This window comes from Channa argus, chromosome 17 (genome assembly GCF_033026475.1).
Source record: "Channa argus isolate prfri chromosome 17, Channa argus male v1.0, whole genome shotgun sequence".
Taxonomy (NCBI): Eukaryota; Metazoa; Chordata; class Actinopteri; order Anabantiformes; family Channidae; genus Channa; species Channa argus.
This window is the reverse complement of record NC_090213.1, coordinates 10,399,756-10,424,005: the sequence shown is the minus strand read 5'-3', so window position 1 is coordinate 10,424,005 and position 24,250 is coordinate 10,399,756. Positions and strand designations below refer to the sequence as shown.

General features: G+C 40.2%; 1 protein-coding gene across 3 annotated transcripts in view; it reads right to left on the bottom strand.

Moving 5' to 3' along the window:
• The window catches only part of usta (uronyl 2-sulfotransferase a), a 43,576-nt gene extending 20,218 nt beyond the window's left edge, over window positions 1-23,358 (bottom strand). The window contains exon 1 of one of the 3 annotated variants that reach the window (XM_067482364.1): window positions 22,846-23,358. In XM_067482364.1, the coding sequence (XP_067338465.1) occupies window positions 22,846-23,086 (241 nt within the window). In that variant the 5' untranslated portion in view covers window positions 23,087-23,358. The remainder of the gene's footprint in view (window positions 1-22,845) is intronic. The other 2 variants (XM_067482363.1, XM_067482362.1) reach the window with 2 other exon arrangements.
• Between the last annotated feature and the right edge of the window lie 892 nt (window positions 23,359-24,250).

The following is a 24,250-nucleotide window of genomic DNA, read 5'->3' as shown; positions in this document are numbered from 1 at the left end:
GAGGGAAAGCTTCCTGAATGAACGCCGTTGTTCATCATTCCAGCAGAGTTCAGCAGACTTGGACCACAGAGGCTGTTCTGGTGTCATGTGGTAACCTCCAAACACCACATTAATGCGCTGTATTCCTTTTCCAATCCATTCGTCACCCACACGAATGTACATAATAGCTGCTTCTAATATATGAAAGTCAATGTTACCTCTCAACACATCCTCAGTGTTTATCACATCTGTTGTGTGTATGTGTGTGTGTGTGTGTCTAAAGGTGAAGCTAACTGGAGTATAGGTAGTATGCATTGGATTGTAGCTAAATGGTTAATTGGATTAATGGGTCATATGATCCAGGATCTTGCCTCTGGCCAACAGCAGCTCCATAAGCTTTTCTAAACACAATTATCCAATCAATATTGCAATATGTTCAAAATAAATTTGCATTGCTGTGGAGTTTTCATTCTGAAATAGTCTATGTATAAAACCAGAGGAGTATAAAATAAACTAAAAAACAAAGCAACTAAAGACACCAACAACTAAAGACTACATAAGGCAGACAGCGATAGTGCTCTATACAAACTGTGGGATCATAAGATTTTGTTTCAAAAGATTCTGTTTTTAAGAAAAACAGAAATATGATCTGCAGAACGGTTTAGTCACATAGTCACATATCAAATCATATATTTTATGATTTTCTAAACAACACATGTAAGTAATGAAAGTTAAAAGATTATACTGTTGTAACATCTTCTTCAAACTGAGGGATTAGGCAACGTGATTAATACCACAGTAAACTGTAAAACTGTCTGAAGCTGATATTGTCCTGCATGAGTCATTATTTGAACGGGAATTAATTATTAGAAACCTGACAAGTGAACTCATAACTCAAACTGAATATTTTCCTCACATGTTTTTGGGAGTATAAAACATTTATATTCTTGATAATTTTAAACTTCTATTTCAAGTTTTTAATAATTTTTTATATTTTTAAAAATAATTTTAAACATCTATTTCAAGTTTCGGACCCAACACACACAAAAACAGACCAGATACTGCATATGTCCAGGAACTTGTTAAAGCACATTATAAGCTACAGCAATTCTGCACAGCTGAAGAGGGGACTCATCAGCTGTGCAGAATTTTTTTCCTCCTGTGCAGAAAAAAGTAATTTGTTGTTGTTAACTCAGAAAAAACACTTATAACAACTGCACAACTGTGCCATCCAGCTATTGCATAGAACAAGAAGATGATACTGTCACTGTCAATCCCACCTACAAAATTCTAATTAGCCCAGTTAATATTTCAAATGAGGAAACAAAAAAACAGACCTTAATGTAATGAGAAAGGAAAATCTGAGAGCTAGAATGTTATCAGACATCATGTAAGATTTAAAGACAAAAAGGTAAGAGAAATATAAAAGGGTATATGTGTCTTTTTGGGTGAAATATTATAAATATATTAAAATCAAGAAACATATTATTTTGCATTAAGAAAACACAAAAAACAAACAAAAAAACAGTATTTTCTTGAAAAATACTTCTGGAATTTTCCATTTCTTGTTGGCCTGCATCAGGAATGCTACAGCAAGTTAGGGAAATTCATAAACATATATTTAGAGCTGAGACCATTTCATTTGTTCTGTGGAACCGGGAACCTAGCTAAGTAGCGCTTAGCAAAGAACATATCCCAGAATAGGCTGAGGTGGGAGCAAAAACCACACAGGAACGGCCTTTGAAAAGAAGGCCAAGAGGATAGAGTTGAAGTTAAGGGGCATTTGCTTTGCAGTGGGACACAGCTCAAAATGTTAGGTTGCAGAGCTGCTGCCCTGGAATGTTCTACAAGTATGCAAAAACCAGATTACAGGTTTCCCAGTCTGTGAAGACTGAACTTTCTCATCTTTAACCACATCCTGCTGTAGTGATGAAACTTTGGGTATAAATAGTTTTTGCTTGTTTCAAGCCACTAGTGACCGTGTTACAGCCATATGGATTTTAACATGAACATGGACCGAGATGAGAAAGAAAAATTTGTTAAGATTTGGTAAGACTGTCAAGACATCTCCTGACAGTCTGCACTGCACTGCAAAATTACATAACTCCAGCCTGGCTGTGTAAAACACACCCAGTTAAACTTAGACACACGTCTATGGTTACAGGCGTAAACATTTGTGCCATAATAGAGAGCATATGCAAACAAAGTCAGTGTGTACGGGTTACATACATGCTTTTCTGTGTGTCTGTCTATGAAATGTGTGTGTGTGTGGTCACACAACCCTCTGATTTGGAGTGTGGGAGTGGTCCTCCATTAAAATCCAAAGCGTGACCCATTTCCCTAATTACAGAAGGGAGTTATACTAGGGGTCAGGGTCTCCACCCACTACGCCCTGCTCCACATCACCCCTCAGTCACTTGAGAATCAACAAAGGTCAGGCAGCTCAGTGATATAAATATAAAAGCTGTGCCTCTGCAATGTTATTGCAGGTGCCCAACGGCCAAAACCTGGTTGAGATACTAATTTGTGGAATTAATGCTCCCCTAAAATTTTGGTTACTAAAATGCAGCAGTAGTGTAAGAACATACACAGCTGCATACAGATATAGAGGGGTTAGGAGACTTTAGCATGACTGTCAGCATGTCATTTGTGGACACCAGTGGCAGCCACTGTATATACTGTACAACAGGAATGTACCACTAAACTGATGACCCAGCAAAGCAGAGCTTACTGTTCAGCAAAAGCCCACGTAAGAAGTAAGACAGATTGTGAGAAATGGAAAGCTTGATCATTTCCAAGGCATCAGAAAAGAACAAACAGAACATGACTGACTCATATAATTTCAAAACAGTGAATGAGTAAATGTATGCTGTAGTTGATGAAGATGACACATGACAACCCGCAGTACCCATGAAAGATATTCATAGGTGACACACTTTGAAGTAGTTGTTAGGTAATGGTTAATCAGTTACGTATTCAGACTCTAGTGCATTTCAGAATTGATGTTGAAATGAAAACACTTTGAACAGTCACGCTTAAACTACCTTTAGCAGATTTTAAAGGTGACAGAGGGAATTTATCTACATGACCCCAGTTGAGTTATCAGTTTCGCATTGACGGTTTTGAAATGACCGTGTCGAAGGATTGCCACAATAGTGACAAGAATTCTGCTGAATTTGGCACGTACCCTTAACCCCAGGAAGTGAGGCTGTCAGGATTTTTTTGGTTAACTGCCTGCCGTGTCAGCTAAATCTGGATGAATCACTTCCCATTTAAAGACAACCAGAATGCCGTGCACTTTGTACGTACCACGTTTTGGCCTTCTGACGTGGGCACAACATACTTGCATGGATAAAGAGCCTGCCAGTGGCCATTTTGACTGACCAGTAAATTTAAATCACACAAACCTAAAAGAAAAGTCAAATGGAGGGGGCCCTTTAGGTCTTACTTTAGCTTGTTGACACATGGACATGTTAGTTTATACAGTATTGTCTATTTAAAAATAGCTAAAGATGCTAATGATGATTACTAAAATGATATTATTGTTATGCGTATATGACATTCAGTCACAGCACAGTATTGTAGTGAATGACCATACACATTACATAACTACACATTATAATCTTGCCATTGGAATAAAGAAACATAAGTAAAACAATTTTTCTGGGAGTGAAAGAAAAATATGTTTCTTATTTCAATGCTATTTCAGACTATTTCACTAAATAAATAATTCTAGACCTGTGTACAACAACAACAACAACAACAACAACAACAACAACAGCACAGTTTCGGCAGCCAACCCATTAAAAACGAACCACAACCGGGCAGCTATTCAGCTGCTGTTGCTTCACACCAGCTTAGAAAGCACACACCAGATGTGGAAATTCATCATGAATAAATGGCTGGGCGCCACAACTACACACAAACACCACTGGTGACATCTGTGCCATACACAACTAGAAACTGAAGAATAAATTGTCTTGTGGTGAAATGTGCAATTAACACCAGAAATATGGTCTCTCTCCATTAACATACATACTCTGCATCGGCCATAACATAAAATCGGCTTCAATGCTGTGGTGAACAGGGGTCAGTCAGTAGGGGAGAAATAGGTGTCAGAGCACATTAATCTTGGTATTAATGTTATGGCTGATCAGAGTGCATATATATATATGAAATAAAAGAATAAATGTGAATATGAACAGTGTGTGGTACCCCACATTATCTATAAAATACGACTTTAGGAACATTAAAAATAAAAACAAATGACATAAACTGTAAATTTCCTGTACATCCCAACAGTTAGCAATTAAAGCGTATCCGTAAGACTCGTATCACCACATTGGCTCAGCCGTGATGAGAACAGAAGGCTATGTCAGCATGAAAGAAGATAAAATAACACCCTGCTTTAATTGTTTGTTTACAACACAGCTCCCTTGGCCCCGAGCCTCAACCAAACATAGTCTGTTTTTGGAAGAATCCACCTTTGTCTAGTTTTTTGAAGGCTGTCCATGTTTTTTTCTATTACATCTTCTTTCTCTGATTACAGTTATACAGAACCCAGTGTTTACCAGGAAGTGGCTTCCTTGTGAAATGCCAAAAATATCAGGTGTAACCATTTTTACCAACAGCAAAATCAGAAGATTCCTGAAAGTGACAGATTACAGTGTGTTATTACAACTTCTTTTATCATGTCGATGTCCTTGGTCAGTTGTAGAACCTATAAACATCTCACACCCTCGTTTTAGAATTCAGTGGTGCTGAGTTACATAGGAAACATGCTCTAGATAAATCTTGAAAAACACAAAGCGATGGGTGCGTACTTTACACCATCAGCACAAAACCAGATATTGTTAGACTGTTGGTGAACCAAATCTTTACATCTATTTTAAAATTGTGATGGCCCGTCACGATGATGGCTGTAAAGGTTCTTTTTTTCCCTCCTCCACTAGAAACAGACCAAAACAGTGGCCTTTATTTAACACAGGGGGCTTAGAAACCCCTGATGTTACACAACAAGAAACCTTGCTTTTTAAGTATATCTGTTCCACATGAAAACAAAATGTGCTCATGAGTCTTCAACCCGCAGAATTTCTCCGACTGTGTGTGATTTCACACTGAGCGTCAGCTCTTTGCTTGCTTTAGGTTTTATGTTTGGATGTGCATGTAGCCACTGAGAAAGGCCAAAATCTCTATCTGCATCCTTTATCACTGGTGCACAGGAAAGCCAGTCCCCCCAGCTGGGGAAACACATGACACTGTGATGAAGGAAAAAGAAAATCACATCTGTGACGAGCCTGAAATGAGCCTACAAAGTAACAAAACAGAACTTGAAGAAATCATTTACCTTTTTGGCACTGTCACTGAGACTTTAGGACAAGAGAATCAATTCAACTCAGATTATCGCACTAAATATGAACTTAACTCAAACTAAAACTAACTGACAAACAGTTGAAGAATCTCTGTGAGCGATGAAGATCACCTGTTGCCCTGCACCTAATGAAAGACAGCGGAGACGTGGATGAAGTTCTGGAAAAGAGAAAAGAGGCAGAATGGGGGCAAAGGAAGACAAAAGGTGGAATATGAAGAAGGGATCAGAGGGAACAAAATAATACGACTTAGGAACAGAATTCCTTTGGGTTCCTAATGTGAACCAAGGAACCAAATTCAAGAAAAGCAGCTGGTGCATTCTACACCACACCGAGGAAATGAAAAGAAATGCAGCCGGGCGAGGGTCAGTCAAAGGGAAACAGGAACAAATTGTTATCAAATCAGATTGTGAGCTTTCTGCGGAGGTCAGCAGAAGAAGATGAATTGCACTATCTGGCAGCTGGAGTTTCCTCCACGACCTGAAAATCCCCTTTTCAACAGACAGAAATAGAATGATTCCATCAGAAAGCACAGATACATGCGCTCCTACAATGCTCTCTACCTTCATATAGACTGTTCTTGGATGTAGAGACTGATACAAACACTTTACTGAAAAATGACAAAACTGTGTGTTTCTCTGTGTAGTAATATCTAACGTGCTTATGAAGATCAGAAATCACTTATAAAATCATAATTAATGGATGTTATGATGTATATAATGTGTTCACTGGGTATGGAGTGTTTTGGCTCAGGAATGATCCAGCTTCTAGAAAACTCCTTATGGGTGATGGCAAGAGATCCAACATTTCTATTTATATTGCTATGAGCTATGACGGAATCTTAATTATAACGAAAAGTGCATCCATGTGTGCACGTCAGCCATATGTGTGTCAAATACTCAGTCACTACAATGGCTATTGATTGTGACACCTATAACCTGACACATGTCTGTGTGTGTTCTCAATCGGTGGGAAGATACTCTTGTCCTATTATTAAAACTTCGCAAACAAAATGTTTCTACCATCAAATGTACATGGTGCCCAAATGACAGTGAGTTTTTCACAAATCTGGCATATTTTATTGAGATTGCTGTTGGACTTTAATTCCCCTAATACATCATCATTATTATTATTATTATTATTATCATACTTGGGTATTATTACTCTTCCCTAATTGCCACTTTGGATGAAATATACTCCTCTAAACCATAAGTGTCCCTCTTCACCTTCAACTACTTTTTATAAACTGCAATGCAGTGCAGATAGTTGCCAACTAGCTCATGCTTGTATGTTTTTTTCTATATTATTTTACCATATAATTTTGCGTAATCGGGCAAAAATTAAAAACATCTCTATGTCCATTGGACATGATGTGATGCTTTGCATGTATATAAGATGACTGTTGTGTGTCCTTACATGTATAACCAGACTTTGCAAAACCCCCAAACCGCTCAATAATTACACAGTGGAGCCCTGACCTCCGTGCCTGCATCATCTGTTACATAAATACTCGTCTGACGGATACTGCTGTCAGAATCCAACTTGGTCTACACTGCTGGCCAGTGCCAGGTTAAAACCACTGCTGCACCAGGATGCTGCCACTCCCTTGTATGGTGCTCGGTTCTTTCCAGATTTGTGTGCATGTGTACATATGAAGGTCTGTGTGTTTTGCATGTTTTGTACTGTTAGTGTGAAAAAAGGGGCAAAAAAGGGGCAAAAGGTTTGGATTTGAGAGTAATTAATGTCATGTGTGCTTGTCAGGAAAACAATGGTAGAGGGAAATGTGTGTGTGTGTGTCTGTGTGTATGTTTGTGTGTGTATAAGGACATTTCACAGTGCCCGGGTACCAGGAGCCACAGGATATGTGTCTGCAGCAGACCACCTTGTACCATATGACATCATTACAGTGCTCCTGACACGCTGTATACACACACACACACACACACACACGGATACTCAAACACACTTCCCTACACATAATTTTTTCCTTACCCTAGTCAGGTGCCAAATAAAGTGCATGTGCTGAGCAAATGTTGGTGACAGTGATTCGCCTCAGTGATGACGAGAACTTCACCAACACTTGAGGAATCACATATCATATATGGGTCAGGAGGTAGAGCGGTCGTCCACCCAGTTGCTGATTTGAACCCCGGCTCCTCCCGTCATATGTCAAACTGTCCTTGAGCAAGACACTGAACCACAACTTAGTTGCTCCATGTTAGTGTTTGCCAGCTGCATAACAACTGCCCTTCGGTGTGTGAGTGTGTGTGATTGTGAGTGTGAATGAGTGAATGAGAACCAGTGTAAAGTGCTTTGAGTACAAATAGGTAGAAATGCACTATATAAGTGCAGAGCATTTACATATCATGCTTGCATAATCCAAAACATCACACTGTCTGCAATATAAAGCCTTCTCATTTAACTTTTTAATATGGGGGCAAAAATGTTTTACTTAACTGTAGTGAAAAACATAAAGTGAGTGGCTCTGTTTGAACAGTTTGGTGATAATGCAGTGACAGGTGTTTGGCATTTGAATGGACCACAGTGGCCAAAATGAGGGCAAAGAGCAACAACTCAGCAATAAACAACAGATAGCAACTTGCACTTCAAGGAACAGCAAATAAGTATTTCTAAATGGAGCACTTGAAACAGGCTGCAGCAACAATCAGGGCATTTTAAATAATTCATCATCATCATGAGTCACCACAATCTGAAAGTGAACAGGACAGTCTTTGACAATAATTATCATATAGAGCACAACTATAAGATGAGCAGGACCGGAGCAGCAAAGCTTTTACAATGAGATGCACTGTGAGGCTTGAAGAGCCTTGACAGAGGAAGTAAATGCAGTTTGTAAGATTGCAGTAGCTAAATGAGGACAAATAGTATCAGTATATGATGTGTGAAAACCCTGGGTGTAGGGTGGAAACGAAAGCCACCATGACTTTTGACCATTATGACTTATTGAATATCTATACTCGATTTGTGTAAGCAATAGGCGGGAAGATACTTTTGTCCAATTACTACAGCTTCAAGTAACTGGAAATTGGCTTGTAAGCGTTAATATAAACATTATAATATAATGTTTATATGTAATATTCTGTCAAAAAAATATGTAATATTCTGTCAAAAAAAGGACTTTGTTAAAAAAAAGACCAGCATTATTGAACTCTTTGACCTTTCTGATAGTTCACACAAATATCACCACACCACCAGAAGAGAGCTGCTTATGCTCCTTCAATATCCACTTTATATATTGTGAACACAAAGACAAATTTCATTGTTGATTTAAACAACAGGCCCTTAAACTGCCATATCATGTGAAACCTTGTTAAAGATCCTAAATAAGGTCATTAGGCTACTAAGGCAAATACTTTTATGTCAACATATTTGTTTTTGCACAACAAATTCACAGCCTGACAGCGTTTTGGTCATTTCTCCTTCATTCACTGCTGTATTTTTTTGAGCACTTCCCTGGCAACAAAACCCAAACCACAAGCTCTAAAAGAGAAGCAGTGGAGAAATATACACCTATTATGGGTCATTAGGAACCTAATTTTCTTCATAAAGTGGGTTTCCTTACAGTACCAGCACAGTGCCAAGTTCAGTCCTTTTCTGTTTCTGTCATCAGTCGCAGAGGACATTTGAGAGGCTTGAAGGTGCTAACTCTGACTCTCTTACTGTGTTAAGACAGGGTTAGAAAATATATCACACCTTCTTTAAAGAAACACACTGTACAGTAGTCAGCCTCCCAACAACTGGCACCATGCTGAACCAGACATAAGCACATTCCCTCTAGATTTGTCAACACACACACACACACACACAGACACACACACTGTATAGTGACTGCACATATGCAGAAGCAAACAAACACAGCATCCACACGCTGATGCTGTTGATTCATGGTAATCCAGGCTGGGAGAGCTCCATGGTGTTAAGGTGAGGGAAACTCTCTGACCCTTGACTAATGTCTTGGAAACATGGGCTCGGCTTCAAATTCAGGCCAGACACTAGCGCACAGAGAGAGCTGCGGCAAGAAATAACTAGCTTTCATTCATACACAGCATCTGACCGTCAGCTCATTGTCAGTTTAGGGCAGCTATCATCATTAACAAAAGGCAAGCACTCATTCATGGCCAGTGACCTTTTTAAAAAAAAAAATGAAGGTGTGAAAATGAATGCTGTTGTTTGAGATGTCTTTACAAAAACTTGAGGAGAATGCCAAATAATTGCCAGAATAAAAACTATACTGAAATTTTAACCTTGTTGTTTAGTAAGGCCTCGGTCCAAACAGTTGAACCTCAATATTACTGACATTCTAGAGACGTCAGCGCTAAACCACACAACCCCAGTTTGCATAGTCATCCAACTGTATTTATGCTCTCTCCAGGTCATTTCTGTCCATATGCTGCTGGTCAGTTCACAGATTCAAACAGGCTACACTGGCCTCTAATCAGTGTATGAGATTTTGTGTGGGCAATAGCTTTTAACTCTGCCTATAAATACACAAGCAGAAATCTGCCCCACTTGTTAAGTCTAGTTTGGCAGATGACAATGTCACAGACAATGAAACAGACATTCTGTGTTTCCATGTTTCACCATTTTCCAAAAGAATGAATGGCAACGTGAAGACCAGCTCAAATGGTGTGGCATTCTACCTTTGTAAAGCCACCCATCCAGGAAAGCTGGAAATAAGTTACAGTAGGAAAAAAACCCACATGAGCCCGCTTTGTGGTGGTCCTTAAACCCCTTTATTTAGACCAACCCGCAGGGATCCTGTACACTTATAAATAGACAGGCTTAACATATGTTACTAAGACATGTGCCTCAGCAACTGTGCCTCACTGATTCATGAGGCTACTCCAGCTTGTATCAGGTTAGGATTTGATGACAGCGGCGTAAAAGTCATAGATGGTACAAACAGAGTACATCTGCTTATTTTATTTCAGTGTAAGTGTGGAGATGCTTTAATTGCAAATTTGATTCAAAATTATGATCTTTTGTTATAGGTGAAAAGATGAACTGTATATACATTTCTTGATAAATGATATGGTCAAACCTTCCACATATCTCGGCTGGGGCAAATTTCCACCTCTTACCCACCACTCACTCGGCCCTATTCTCCTCTCCATCTAAACTACGTCCCTTCTTTTATTATCCACCCGTAAAGTTTCTCCTATCATTGCTATGCAGGCACAATGTCAACTGAGAATCTTCAGTAATTGTCCCCACAAAGAAAAACATCTTAGGATCATAATTGAAAACTAACTAGACTTTACTGCCCATCTCTTGAGCATAAACATTTAAATCTCACCTGAAATTGTTAATTCAATACCAGCCTCATGTTTCTACCAGAACACCCTCATCGAGGCCTGCAATCCCTTCAGCCCACTTTGCTCTGCCAACAAACAACATTTGGTCCCTACACTATACAGCAAAAGATATCAAGATTGAAAAGCTCTTTAGCTCAATAGTGCAACAATGATGGAACAATGGAACCTTTATTGTCATCACACTCAGCGCAGGCACCGGTAGAGCAAAGTGCTGAATATCTTGCTAATGGACACATGTGGTGCATGGACAGGGATTTAATACTGCAGATTTTTTCCCCAGCCTGATGCTCTACCCATTGATCCACCAGGCCACAAGCTACCTAACTGCATGCTTTGCAGTCTCATTCCCAATATTCATAAATAATTGAATTTTGAATTTAGATTTTTTGCCCAAAGTCCACATTAAGCAGTGTACCTCACTGGCATGACTTTACCACTGGATTCTTTTGTTGAACTGCACTAACAGGAAACACCGGGCATATAATTCCAACGTACTGCACTAGAAATAAAATGTACTTGTTTCTGACTTTTTCCTGAATGCTTTGTATGTTTACCACTCACCAAAGGCACTGGGCTGCTGGCTGTGAGTGCAGGCTCCAGCAAAGCGTGGCCTTGAAGACTGAGACTCTCTTTAATTTGGCAATGTGGGCTACGCTACGCTAGCTACTATTCAGCGGTTCACTTCAGCTGTTCACAAACACCTCATTAGAACAGAACAGATAATTAAAGACAAGACAACACTAAGCTACATGTTCGAGACACAACATATAATGACCTGCTGTGACACATACAAAATATATAATCTTTTAATACACATGCATTAAAAGGATGAATAGCGATGGTTTCTGTTCCTGTGTTTGGAATTTGTTTTCGAGAAGACTTTTATGGATAGTTTGAACAGACAGAATTCTCTGCATATAATCCTTTTTTCGGTAGGTTGTATTCAATTATCTGTTCCCTGAAGCAAATTGTGTAAACAGACATAAAACTTTCTTTTTTTTGGTCCACTGCAGCCATTTACAGAAACAGATTATATAAATTATAATAACCACAAAATTGGTCTGACATTATAAATTATAACAATGTTTTAATGTATGGCAATCAGTTCACATACTTTTCATACCTGAAGCAGTTGTACAAGCATGGAGTAAGTTTACACAAACATAGGAATCTGAACTCTGAAAGTGGACATGATAACACGTATTTATAGTCTGCAAACACACACACACACACGTAGAAATAACCCATGCAAGAACAGTAACACACACATGTGTGTACATGAACAACTGGAGAAAGATACAAAACTCAGAGAGATGGTGGTTTTGAAATCATGTGCTGGGGTATGTAATGGAACTGTGTGTAGTGATTAGAGACACAAATGTTCCAGCTGGCACCACCACAAAGCCAACTCACCCAGGGGCACATCTGTGTGTTGGTGCCATATACAGCCACTGCAGAACAGAGGATAACAAAGGGGCTGCATCTGTTTGCTCAGGGTTTGCTGTCCAGGGAAGACATCCATGAGTGGAAACAGGAGGAGGACAGAGCGATGAGAGGAAAGAAACATGCCAGGAAGACACAGAAAGAAAAAATGGCAAAGGTACAGATGGGAAGAAAGAAAAGGGAAACTGGATAATGGGTGGACGAGAGTTTGGCAAATGTTTGATGGATGGATTTACAGGACATGCAGGTCCAACTGGCACAAATTCAGACTAGTCCAATCCAGACTGGTGTAGCAGAAAAGTTGTTCTGGGCCAGGCAAGTGGAAACACTACACAACCAGGATCTGGGCCAGTGACCCCGGCCAGACAATTGATGGCTTTTCAAAGGGCATAGCAACACTGTGTGTTTAAGAAATAGTGCTAAAGCTGAAGAGTAGCCCACTTAACCTCAAGCTGGATTTATACACGGTTCTGATATGACCTTCGACCTCTTGTTAAGTTCTGATGAGCTGCTAGTTTACTATATAAGGCAATATTGCCAAACCTCTTTGGTTGGTTGCAAAGAAACTAAGGTGATACTCCAACTTTTAAACACACACTTGTATTTGTCAAATGCAACCACGCCCCACTGACTTCTCTGCTGAACGCATTCCGTGTTGAGAAAAAGCACCCAATTCTGTCTTTACTGGACAGGGAAAAGAACAACTTCTTGGAAGCTGGGTGTTTATGTGTCTTTGGATAAAGAGTTTGTTAACTTTGGACTTTGTTCCTTTCACTCAAGATGTCTCTTCAAAATATCTGGAAAATGTGGTTTATCCAGCAGACCAAAACATTTGGACACGGTTATGGTTGCAGCTTAGCCCTTTACGGTTCAACTTGGCAAGAGCTATAGCAGTTGAAGGGTCTGTCGTTTGGAAGGTAAATGTCAAGAAAAATAGGTTTGGATATTGAAGAGTTTGTAAGTGTGACAAGTAATGGCAGCATGTGGATTTTAGCACTAAAGCCCCCTTTTTTTGGCAAGTGTGACATGCCGTCAGTCAAATTTTGCACTCCCATTTTCACAAAGCAGTCAGGTGTTGAAAGAGGTGCACAAAAAAATGTAAAGAAAGTGGGAGACTGAGAAAGCAATTACAAAGGTGTGTTTCAGTAAAGGGGAGCACATTTTGTCACAGAGGTGTGAGATTTGGCTGATCTGGGGTTTGCTTTCCACAGAGACGGACTAAATTCCATCTCAACATTTTAAAAATGCTTTTCAAGCCATCTTCAGAGCGCAAACACCCTCATTTTGAAGTCAATACATTAAACCGTCTCAGCCGTAGGTCTACAGAAATGAAATACTGTTTCTTTATTCCTTAAGAGCAGTTACTGTATCTAATCTGCTGCCAGAGGGGAAGGAAGACTCACAGCTGATCTAGCATCAATTATAGGATGTGTTAGACTATAAAGGTCCTTTTAAACTGAGATTATGATTTGCATTGTGAAATACTGGCAGCAGAGAGCCACCTGTTGCTCATTCACATCTAACACTGTCTACTTTTTGTTATTTATCATTGCACTATTTCTGGTGTCAAAAAGCAGTAAGAGGATAATAATAACTTTCAAGTCAACCATCTCCTGCCTAAAGGGTGTCAGAGCATTTGGTAATCATTTTTAAATGTACCTGTCAACTTCATGCGGTTACAGAGGTATGACTTCCTGAGTGATCATCAGAAATGAAGACCACTTACATAAGACATTGTTTGCACGGGGGGTGGGGGGGTGGTAAGGGTTAGTAGACATCTTTCTAGGTTTCCACTTTATTTAACTTGGCCTTTGGATATGTGGAGTGAAACTGTCAAAACTATCTTTCCCTAAACAAAACAAATGCATTCGTTCTGGCTTGTATGAAGAGTGTATTTCCTGTAAAATACTGAAAGTTGCAGTGTGAAGCAGAGAACAGCTCGGAGACTAAACAGGAAAAAGTTTTCAAAGTAACGAAACAGAAATGGGAAATATGAGATTTCAGTCACTTCTCACACCAGATGCGTGTTATCAGTGACAATCGGATCTTTAGCAACGCCTATAAGCTGCAGCTAAAATGAAATATGTGTGTTTTTATAGTTTTCGTATCATCCCAACCTCATGGGAGCATTTTATCTCTACAGTATGTAATAGTCTTTCCTTAAAGAACCAATTTTCAACTTGCTCCCTTAGGGGGCTTAGGTTTAGGGTGTAAATGCACATAAATGCTTTTAAACTTCCCACTGACTTCCCTATATGAAAATATTTCTCTGCTTATAGCTTAAAAACTCCTCCAGATGAAATCACCTGGACAAGCACCTGGAAAAGCAGGATGACAATGATCTCCATAGTATAAGTGGTGAGATGACATAATCTGGACTTCCTCCAAGTGATGTCATCTGGAAGCAATTTTGCAACTAGAAGTAGAGATATTTTAATATAGCGACGTCAGAGTCATGTTTAATGCCACTTATTAATATGTACTACCCAAATTGGAACCAAAAGAACCAATATATCAGTGAAGGCCTCATTTAACGTAAGTCCAATTCCATTTTATTAGATACCTACTAAAAGCTAACTCTGTATATACTGTATACATCAAATTATACTTGATTAAAAAAAATCACAAATTCACATTAGGTTTCACTTTTATGCTATGGATTTTAACCACAAACAGGTCTCCTAAGAGAAGCTGAAAGACCCCATTCCAATAAAGGCTGTAAAAAATGACAATTTAGTTTGAGTGTCATGTTACAAAAAGGCAACTTCTGACAGCTTTGAAGAAAAAAAATACACCTGGTATTGCCCTCAGGTCTCATTCATGGTTTCTGACAAAAAAAACATTTATAACCAGCTGAAACACTCTGTGGATCTGTTGAATTGATTTCTGCAAATAAGACCTAAGAATTGTGCATATGAAATCAAACAACATGATTTTACAAGTCACGGATAAAGTAAGTAATAAAGAGTTGGAATTAGTGACTATTATTGGTATATTTCCAACTGGAGCACCTAACAAACCTAATGATAACGATAATGATAAGACAGAATGTGCTACATGATCATTTATATGAGACCACAAATTTACAAAATTCAGGTACACTTAAATTCATTCACACATGCCCAGTAGAAAACTGGAATTCGGCTTCAACTTAGCTGAACCCCAAGAAGAAACACACTACATAAAACTGTAAAGTGCAACGGAATACATTTCCCTAAAGTAGCGCATAGTGGTTTTACAACATGGGCTGGGCATTGCTGCTCTATCTGCCCTGCTGTATATTTAAGGCTGCTATTTTAAACCAATATATTTTTTCTTTGGCATGAAATGAGGCTAGCAGACAGAGCTGTGGTAAAATCACTCAGTGTAAAGATAGGCAGAGTTCCTTGAACAAGGTATGGGGCTGACCACCAGGCAACATGTTTCTTCTTAATACGTCCCATAACAACCAATTACTTGGCTTCAGGCTGCGTGTTTGCTGTGGTCCAGGAGGAAAAAGTCAAAATCCAGTTGTGGAATCAAATTGGAAAATAATTGCTTGACTTCAGTGACCACGCAAACCTGCTGTTTGATGACAAATGTACATGTGGCCTGTTAAACGGAAACAAGTGTTCAACGTTTTGGGTGTTCTGTGGCAATATACAGAGGAATTTGGAGAGGTTCAAGCTCTGCCAATGTTAACAAAGAAACTTCCGAAATAGACTAACAACACCAGAACTAAGATTCTGTATAAGGAGAGCAAATCTGATCCAAAAGCAAACAGTGCTCACATAGCAGACTGCAATTATTGTGTTTCCAATTCTGCCATGAAAGGACGTTCACGTTCACTCAGATTAGAGGTGATTAAAGCAGGGCAGTTTACATTTTGTAAGCGGACACCTAACTTCGTCACCGAACCTCTATTTATCCTGGCTCAGATCTTTTAAATTATGGGATATACAGTACGCCTTCTTACAAGCATCAGTCAGGGTACAACCCAGTGGCTGTGGACCCTGAGCCACCCAGCCATTCACACACCCCCACAGGCACACGCATGAAAGTCATCACAACCAGCCAACTTCAGTGTCTTAGCCACATCGCAGCGCACAATTCCTACACACAACCCCGATCTCAGCTTATATGTAATGTATTCTCGCCTACGCGCACCACAAATACCTAAAATAAAGAGACTCAAGCTCAGGGCTGTGTGGAACACATCACAGAGTTGGACTATCTGGGTGATTTTACACAAACTGTTAACATTAATCACCATATGCAGAGTTACATCAGAAAGTACAGTACGAAAAGCTAAAGCCAGCAGTTGGCTAATTAGTGCAAAGGCTGAAAACAGGAGGGACAGTTACCCCATGTAACAGCATCTCTCTACCAACAGCCCCAAACCTCACAAATTAGCAGGTAATATAATCAGTGAGGTTCTCCTGTAGAACCAGTTTGGATTTTGCTACGATTATTTTGTTATACAGATATATAACACCAAGCCTCCTAACAAACCATTGGCCACACATGTGTCTGTTATTTCTCTTGGGTTATAACCATCATTGTTGAGCCTTGAACAGCAGTGGTTTAACAGCACTGGCACACGACTAATTGTTTTTCCACCAAGCACTCACTTTCTTGTTTGGCAAAAACAAATGCACTAATAGAGGATAATTAACCTGTGTTGTTTTAATCTTTGTCCGTCTCCCTGGGGAGGGCAATAGCAGCCTCTCAAGCATGGCAATGCTAATTGCTTCTATTATGTGATCACAGGGTCAACGTGAAGCTGTTTTTCAAATACTCGTAGATTTTAATAACCAAGAAAATAAGCCACACAAAAGATCAGCATTCCTCATAACTAACTGAAAAGAAAATATCCTAATCAATTTAATGTATTTGTTTAAAAAAAGAATAAAGTTGAGTCTAATTGTAGGTTTTGTTTTGATTTAAATCTTATATTTATATCCTTGCTTTGGTCTCTAATATCCTGTTATTGACCTCTAAACCCAATTAACAAGCTGGCATGCAAACAGGTAAACAAACAGGGCGAGCTGCTCTGCAGGGAGGGCTGCTCTTTTTACCATCCCAGAGGGAACTATAAGCCATGTGACTGTTTTGGCATTCAGGCCAGTTGTGACACCAGTTTGGGGGTTGTTTTAGGCTTTGTCAAAGCTAATGCTTAGTTTACTTCAACACTTCCAAGAGAACATGAAGTAGATGGAGGAAGCATGGATGAAGGAGGCCAAGCCGTCTAGCCATTACCTCGTAATGTGTCTTGTCAGCTTGAGGTGTTGGATGGGTTTAAAATATTATCCTTTCATCACCACATAAACATGAGATTATCATGAGGCCGCAGCCTTTAGTATAAAATATATATGTATTCTTGTGCTTTGGTTTGTCACCTCTGCTCAACCACGAACAAATAACAAAAATATCAAAGAGTGCAGGGAATTACATGAGCAGTTTACGTGTTTTTCCAAATGACCAGCCGGTGCACACCTGACAACACTGTTGCTCATTTAAAATTCTGAAGGACAGCGTGACCAGCGCTGGCCTTGTTTCCGTTTACTTTAATACATTAATTCGTGGACTCTGTCGCTTTGGTCAAAGACTCACTAAAATCTCACTAAATCTGTCAGTCTGAGGAACAAAATATGGCTGGATGAAATAAAGAGCTTATTTTTAATGTGCTTCAACAGGAAGTGGGCTCCATGGTGTGAATGGAAAGGAGAGGCTGCTCCAACAATCACACTTACCTGTTCGCATCTCGCTCAGTCAACAAAGCTCAATAGCATTTACGTGTCAGTTTTCTTGCAAGTCGCTATGTACATGTTTAAAATACATATGTGGCAAAATACACTTTAAATCTTCTCTAAATCATATTTAGCTAAACAGGAGTAGCAGAAGAATGCAGGTGTAAATTGCTAAGTATATACTAGGAAAGTCCCATTTTCCAATTGCGAATATTATTGTGATCTTGTGTTTGAGCAAGTGAGTTAACCACAAGAATGTAACACGTGTCTGTGCTGCGCAGCTCCCAGAATTGAAAACTTGGAATTCTGTGGTTACACAGGAGATTCCCACATGTCTAAAATGACACAAGACAAAATCTTGTGTGCAGGAAATCACATGGTCAGGTCAGATTTTCCTTTACTGCACGTGTGCTGGAGAATAGGCAACATCATAGGCAGGTGAATAAAAGCAAGGACTTATAAACGCATAACTTATGTTGACAGAAAACTGTTTACAGACACCTCTAAGCTACATATGCCGATTTTTACCACAGATAAGAAACTTTAAGAACATGTCATTACTCTTATGTTTTTACCCTGCACAGCATATGATAACATGATTATGGTCTTACAACTTATTCTCTTCAACATTTTAACATGATAATAATAATGCACTGTAATATGTTTACATTGAATTAACTCTAGACACTTTTTTGCATTGAACGGAGTGTAGACTCTGGAACATATTGGGATATTTAACATTCCTTGAACATCATTTTCCCATAGCTCAGCACATATTTTGAAACCTTTGGAATCTCAACTAGGGTTTTGAATAAAGTTGTGTTGCTGTACAGTCACAGTTCCATTATTGGATCGAGCAGCGCTGAGTATATTAAGGTTAAAAATGTCCATCAAATGAGTCAGTACACCTAAGTAACAAAGTATAACACTCACTGTATGTTTTTGTCTGACGTGTACTGCATGACAGAAGCGTACTGTGTTTGCACTGTCACCACCGAGCTAAAGAACTGTACATCCTTCTCACAGCAAATAGTCTCTTCACTTTGCCTTTCCACTTCACTGCTGTCCTCATTTTTACTCTTTTGCTCTTTATATACATGTAAAAGTTTATTGGTAGCACTACCCATTACAGCCAAGCTAAACTTTATTTGAAATCACTAAAAAGTTTGCTTTCACCCACTTCCTGACCAGCCTTGCTGTAAATATCACCGAAACTGGAAGGAGAAGAGAGATCTGAAACTTCTACTGTGTCCACACATACCTGTCTAATCCCTAACACCGCCCTACAGTCTGCAAGTCACACACTTCACCAGCGTGCCTCTTGCCAGTTACTGAGTGTTTTAAAGTTACAGAGCGAATCAAGTGTGAGGCTTACTCGCTGTATTTGGAATTTATAGCAGGAAATTTGGGAGCTGTAACAACACACACAAATATGGAGAAAAACCTGTGTACATAAGTGTCCTTAAAAAAGTATAGTACAGCAATACACGTCTGAGAATTCAGCATACAGCATATGGTGACTAATCCTGAAAGATCCACCTCAATAAGTGGAAGATTTGTGAGAACACGGAAAAAATTCTAGATTCCTTTCGTTTTGCTCTCTCGGTTCCAAGGAGTTACAAGAGGATAGCGTGCAATGTCAAAGAGCAGCAAGACACATTTTCTCATCAGTGCAATCAAAATCCCAGCGATCACAGCAAAAACTAGTCAGTTAAAACGTCACTACATTGATATGTGGCGTGTGTGATGCATGTGACTAATGAGAGCAAGAGCTTAACACAGATTTCTCTGTCTGTCTATTATATATAGTGTTTAAACCAGTATCTGAGGCAGCTGCTTGTATAAAAACGCTGCATGACTGGCTGCTAATCACAGCTAATTTGTCAATCAGCACAAATTTCGCTCTCTGAGCTGTGAACAGTCAGGGTGGGCTACAGTGGTGAACCAAGCCGTCCACCGTTCTAAAGCTAAACCAATTTAATCACGTTTCAGCCGAACAACATTGTAGCTCAGCCATGTCAAATGTCTGAGGGAATCACTGCTGCAGAGTCAGGTGTGCCTGTGTATCCACACGCACACATTGCAACACAAGACACACCACTCAAACGGATGATTTTTTGGAAAGCTGCTGGATTGGTTCGAGGGAATGTGAGTATGTTTCAGACAGAAAGAGACCCTGAGAAAGTGTGAGACTGAGGCAGTGACGCAGAACATACGGGGGCGAGCGGTGTGTAAATCCAGGTCTAAAGGTCTGCACACACCCTGTTACTGCTGCTGTACATTGAGTGACACTCTCAAACACAAACTTCTCTGCTGGCCCAAACAAAAAAGGGTCTGTTCCCAGTATGGCGTGTGTGACTGAGAGAAACACACACACACCAAGCATCCACATTCACTTTCACAGCCAGGAGTCACCATCCTCATCTTGGCAGTGTTGAGCCGAACGTAACACAACATAGTTTAAGGTACAAAAATTTGATCTTGCTAATTAGAGCCTGGCGACCTGTCCATCACACACTTACGTGGTATTTATTATAAAGATTAATTCTGCTAAATTTCCTCTTTATCTTCTTATTTAATCCTGCTGGCGAGGCAGGCAGATGCCTTTTAGAGTTAGCATCCAGTTCCTGACTCAGCTGGAAAGCTGCTCCGCTCATCGATCAGTGACACGCGAAGACAGAAAAACAAAGAGTGAAGGCTGAAAAAGACAGAGTTGGAGAGAGCTGCAGAGTGCTGTAACTGATAGGGCTAAGGTTGCAAAGGATGTACCTTCTGAAGAGGAAGTTCTCAGCCAAAATAACTTTTACTTCAAACTTTCTTTTAGAAAACCAACACAGGCCATTGTGCCACCAAATCCCAAGGCAATTCTGCACTTCAAGGACTCCAACTTCCCTCCTTTCCCCCCACATTTCGATATTTTCTCCTACAAGTACTCAGGACCACAGGTTTATGCAGAATGGGGACAACAAGCAGACCACATCTAAAAGCTTTTCTACTATTACTTTCTCCTTCCCTTCTCCCAACAAACATCCAACCTTTTCCCACCACTAGAAACCACCATAAAGCCAGATTGGCTGAATAGAGGTATTGGTCCAATTTCAAAGGGAGTTGCTTGAAATTTAGCACACTATTGCTACTGTAGGGATTAGGAATCAGAGGAGTTTCCAAAACATAACATTTAGAACTGGAACATTATTTTCACTCAGAAACAAAGCTATTTATTCTTGACTTAGGATTTTAATGAATGGAGAAACAATACTCATCCAGATCCCAGCGGAGGTGCAACACTGTTGTTGTGTCACACACTGTTACATAAGGAATCCCCCTCCTTACATTGATATTGAAAAGTTAGTGTTCCTCTGGGTCTCTGTGCAGAGCTGCAGTAAAGATCATTTCACACAGGTGCACAGGGACGTTCTTTCATCTTCCATGTGAAGGACTCCTCAATGTCCACAAATGCTGGACTGCTGGTGCAAATAATAAATTTTTCTGCGTCTCTGGTTTTAAGATTTGAGCCCATTTGCGGTTGTGCTTGTATAAAACACACAAAAGAACACACGTCTTCTCAAACCTGTGCAATATGGTGTGACTGGGTTATGGATCACTTCTCAGATGCAGAGTGCAGCTCATTGAGAGAGAAAGAAAGAGAAATTACAGCCTGTCTGACTGGGTCCACTTTAGCTTTGTGCAATTACACTGAATTTAAATGAACTTACTTGGACTGCTGGTAATTCAAAATCACATTAGGCTGCAAAGTTTTATCAGGGCGAACATGTGCATTATATATAGAGAGAGACTGCTTAGTCAATTAAGTTGTATTAAAGCTGTCTGTCATACCCAAACATAACAATAAAAACTAGCTTTTCACTTTGAAATCGTGTTTCATGTGCTGCAAAATCTTAAATGAAAACAGCCTGGGTTTTGCAACATGGATCAAATCAGATTACATTGATTTATTGACAATATATTGCAGCCGCAGTGTGCAGGCATGCATGTGTTTGAGTGTGTGTCTACAGAAAACCAATTTGACCCATGGGATTAGTGGCTGACTTGGTGAGTGACTCTGATTCTGCTTCAGATGTTTATCACTTCATAAAGGCCTTAAGCCGAGTGTGAAAAATGGGTAGGACCACAAACCTCTCAACCTCAGCACACAAACACACACTTCCTAGATGCAGCCAAGTCTAGCAGCAAAATCCATTTTGATGGATTGGAACCTGCATCTGATTATGTGCAGTGTGTCAGCTGGCTTAAACTCACAAGAATATCACCTGATCACACACAGCCACACACTCCCTTCCCTGTCTGACTTTGGTGCATTTTTTTTATCAAAACAAATGACAGTAAAGACAGACATCATTTGGCAACAAACAGACTCGCACAGTATCAGCTAGTAACACACCTGACTGTTCTAAAACACTAGGATCAGCTCATTACGCCATTGCTTCTTGTTCCACTGGTGCGCGCAGTGCGCAATAAGCGCCGAGTAGCTGGAGCGCACCAGCTGGCTCTTGATGAAGAGGTGTCAGTCAGAGTATCAAGCGTAACAGTTGCCAAGGTCTTGTTACCATAATAAATCTCAATCATGCTGCAACAAGTCAAAACCGAGACTCGCATGGTCCTAAAGAAAGCGCGTTCCTCGCCTTTTCGTCTGACAACATACAGTTTAATATCGGCTGAAACTTTGAGATGGAGATGCTGCGAAATTTGAAACGAGACAGTTATTCATGTGGAAATGTGAGGATGTCCACTCTTACTGTCAGCGTGCATCCGCTTCATACAGAGTCGAATCAACTCATCACATGTGTAGTCGCCAGAAAACAATGAATGAGAGGTCCAGTCCCTGATTATTCTCCCTATTTTTTAACGAACATTCTTTCACGGTTTATGTCCCATTAAAGAAAGACGTCCAGACGTGCAGTGCAACTTACTGATAAAAAGACTCTCTGGGAAGACGCGCTTCAGCAGAGGAAAAGGAGAAGTTCTTACCGAGATACTGTCGCATGTCCAGCAGGATTTTGGGGGGTCCTCCGTTCAGCTGGTAAAAAAGGGAGCCGAAACAGAAAAGGAAGAGTGCAGCCATGCAGAAACCATAACCTCGCAGGGAAAACCGCAACGATACAGCGGAGAGTAAGCTATAGTTTCTGTTGTTTCGCTCTCTGTGAGTCTGGTTGTTGTTGCCGTTGTTGTTGTTGTTGTGAAGGGTACTGCTGCTGAAATTCTTCATCATCTCCTCCTCACAAAGCGCCGTGGAAAGTCACCCATCCGCCTGCGCGAAGTGAAACTTGTCTCCGCTTTGAGATCATTTGAGGCGGACAGCCAGTAGTTCAGGGGCGCGCGGGCACCCAGCTCTCCTCCGGTGCCGTAGCCACGCACGCACAGGCGTTTCGCTTCTGCTCCGTCCAGCTCGCTCGCGCTCGATGGATATCCGTTCCTCCCTTCCGTGCTTCCAGTTAAGGGTCCATCCTTCTGCTTGGGTTTTTTTGGGAGGGGGGGTGTCAGATTACTAAACGTGGAAAGGAAAAAACTTCCACCTCAGAGAGAGAGAGAGCGAGAGAGAGCGCGCAGTGCTTTGGTTACAGCGCGTAAAACAGCGTCACCCAGTGTACGACGGGATTGGGACGAGTTTGAAAGATGGGCCCGCTGTGAGGTTAATATTTGATTTTAGTTTTTAATTTATTTCTCTATTTGGTGGTAAATCTTTGTCAGTTTCACTATGGGTTTATAAAATGCAAATGATATTTGATAGTAATTTGGTGGAACAAGCAGCTTTCACAGCACTGTTGGATAAATGGTGTTGATGTTGTTTGATGTATTAAAGCAGCAGGCGGGATGAGGTGATTCACTTCAAACCAGGTGCAGGGACCTAACACACATTCCACAGCAGGACCAGAACCCGCTGCACAATTGTCCAGCAAGCTCACTCAGACAGTGGTGTACTTATACTGGTGTAGTATTCAAGGGAGAACCAAAGACCAACTGTAATAAAGAGGCAGTGATTCAGGTGATTGGTCTTTACGCAGTTTAATGAATGTTCAAGTACAGTGCTGCATTTTTCAAGCTAGGCACAAAAAGGTGAACGTATTTTAGATTTATAGCCCTGCTGCCCCAATCTGCCTGGAGTATTTCTCACAGAAGTCCAGTATGTTATTAGTCGGTGCACTAAATCAGGATTAGTCTCATTTTGGTATTTGAGGAAGTCATATATTGTATATTATATATATATTTCTCAATATACACCATCCAGAAATCCTTCATGTTTGCCACAATGTAGGGATAACAGATTAAACAGAGTCATACGTGTTGCACCTTGGAAGAAAACTGGAGCACCTGGAAGAAACACACACAAACTCCACACAGACAGAACTGAGCTAGTTTTGAAAAAGTATAATGT